The sequence below is a fragment of the Silene latifolia genome, chromosome X (genome assembly GCF_048544455.1).
Source record: "Silene latifolia isolate original U9 population chromosome X, ASM4854445v1, whole genome shotgun sequence".
In the NCBI taxonomy this organism is placed as follows: domain Eukaryota; kingdom Viridiplantae; phylum Streptophyta; class Magnoliopsida; order Caryophyllales; family Caryophyllaceae; genus Silene; species Silene latifolia.
Genome location: NC_133537.1, coordinates 83,259,485 through 83,261,310, shown reverse-complemented (window position 1 = coordinate 83,261,310; position 1,826 = coordinate 83,259,485). Strand labels below are relative to the sequence as shown.

At 43.3% G+C, this 1,826-nt stretch overlaps 1 protein-coding gene across 1 annotated transcript; it reads right to left on the bottom strand.

Annotated features, from left to right (window-relative positions):
* Nucleotides 1-811: 811 nt before the first annotated feature.
* On the bottom strand, nt 812-1,408 carry LOC141617744 (uncharacterized). Its single transcript, XM_074434905.1, has one exon. It carries the CDS (start codon nt 1,406-1,408, stop codon nt 812-814), a length of 597 nt encoding a protein of 198 aa, XP_074291006.1.
* Nucleotides 1,409-1,826: the final 418 nt, after the last annotated feature.

The window sequence follows — 1,826 nt, the reverse complement described above, 5'->3', positions numbered from 1 at the left end:
TTTCCTCAGAGGTTTCCTCCTGCGGAAGAAAGAATTCCGCGTTTCTTTTATGGAATTGCGGTGGATCTCAACTTCTTTATTCCTTAAAATAAAATTTTCGGGATATATTTTACCAAAAGGATATACAATTATTTTATGGAATAAAAATATCCGGAATATTCTATGACATTCCGAATCGGCATTTTAAACGGTTTATTAGAAAAATGAAGCGGTTTTTGACCCGGACTCCAATTGAACTCTAATTACTGTCAAAACGACCGTAACGGCGCGTAGATGATGACCAAGGGGTAGACACAAGTATTTGAGCTATCACTTGACGATAAACTTACGAACTGTCATAAATCGTTCTGCGTACCAAACATGCGGCCCAATCATCACCGGGTGGTTTGCGGGAGGTGCAGAAACGAGGTATCTACATATTGACATCCTCGTTGTAGGCTTTACTACATTACATTCCAAGCGTTATGGTACTTATGGACCATAAACTAATTTCATAGGTTTAGCAAGAAATTCAATCGAATATAAATTATCAGTTGCTCAAACTTTCGGTTGAGACAATAATCGACTCTTCAGGAGTTTGAATATTCTATTTGGAAATAATCACGATAATATTTGAATAGTATCGTAGAGGTGAATACATTTCGTCATGACTTTTCAAAACTCAATTGATCAAACATCATCACTTGATGACCATTTATAAGCAGCTCTTACAGGGAGTTATCCTCGTTGGAGTAACTTGTAAAATAATATTGCTCCTTTTTTTTTTGAAAGAAACCCAAAAGGGCTCAAATTGCATTAGCGATATCAAACATCACAAGAGCATCAATGTCATAGGAAGGACGTCAATCCACCTACGTTTCCCTACTGACCAAGGTCGAGCATGAGCGAGCTCATGAGCAACCCGATTACCTGATCTTCTAACATAACTAAATTCAAGAGTATCAAAGAAATTACACATAGCATAAATATCGTCGTAAATAAGATTTAAATCACTTCGTCCTCGTCTTCTATTCCGCAGGTCTTCGATGACAGATAAACAATCGCTCTCAATCTCCACACTCTTTAGCTCCTTCTCCTTAGCTTCAGTAAGACCCATCAAAATAGCCTCCGCTTCAAGCACCGTCGGCTCACGCACAGCTCCCTCCTGTACCGAGACACCCCACTGCACTTTTCCCCCCCTATCCCGACATATAGCTCCCAGCCCGAACCCATCTCCCTCCATCAATCCCGCATCAATGTTGATTTTGTACAGTCCCCTGCTCGGTTTCCTCCACTTGTTTCTCTCTTCCTGGACACCTGCACCCCCCTCCACTCCAACTCCTCTCATTTCCGACACAATTTCCCTCGCCCTACTTATCACCTTGTCCACACTCCACCTCTCATTTTCAAAGACAACCTTATTTCGCATTTCCTAAATAGCCCAGCAACCCGTCATCAAATCCACGCACTCCTTAACCCCCGACTCCCTCATTATAGCCTCCACTCACTCCCTCACCCTCTCAAACCCGTTGTCCCTCATCACCTCCATGCCCAACCCGTCCCAGACCCCCCTCACCCAAGAACAACCCCAAACAACATGGAGACACGTCTCCACATTGCACAGACACATCGGACATCCAATTGCTACGCCACTAAGCCTTCGGCCTATATTACGTTTTGTAGCAAGGGCGTCATTGCATAGCTGCCAGAAAAAGATTTTAATACGAGGTAGAACCGGCATTTTCCAAATCTTTTTCCAGAGCCATTGTTCTCGCACATAGTCGGACTGTTCTTCTTGTGCATCCTCCGTCCCTACCAGCGCCCAATAGGCAGTTTTTACCGAGTAG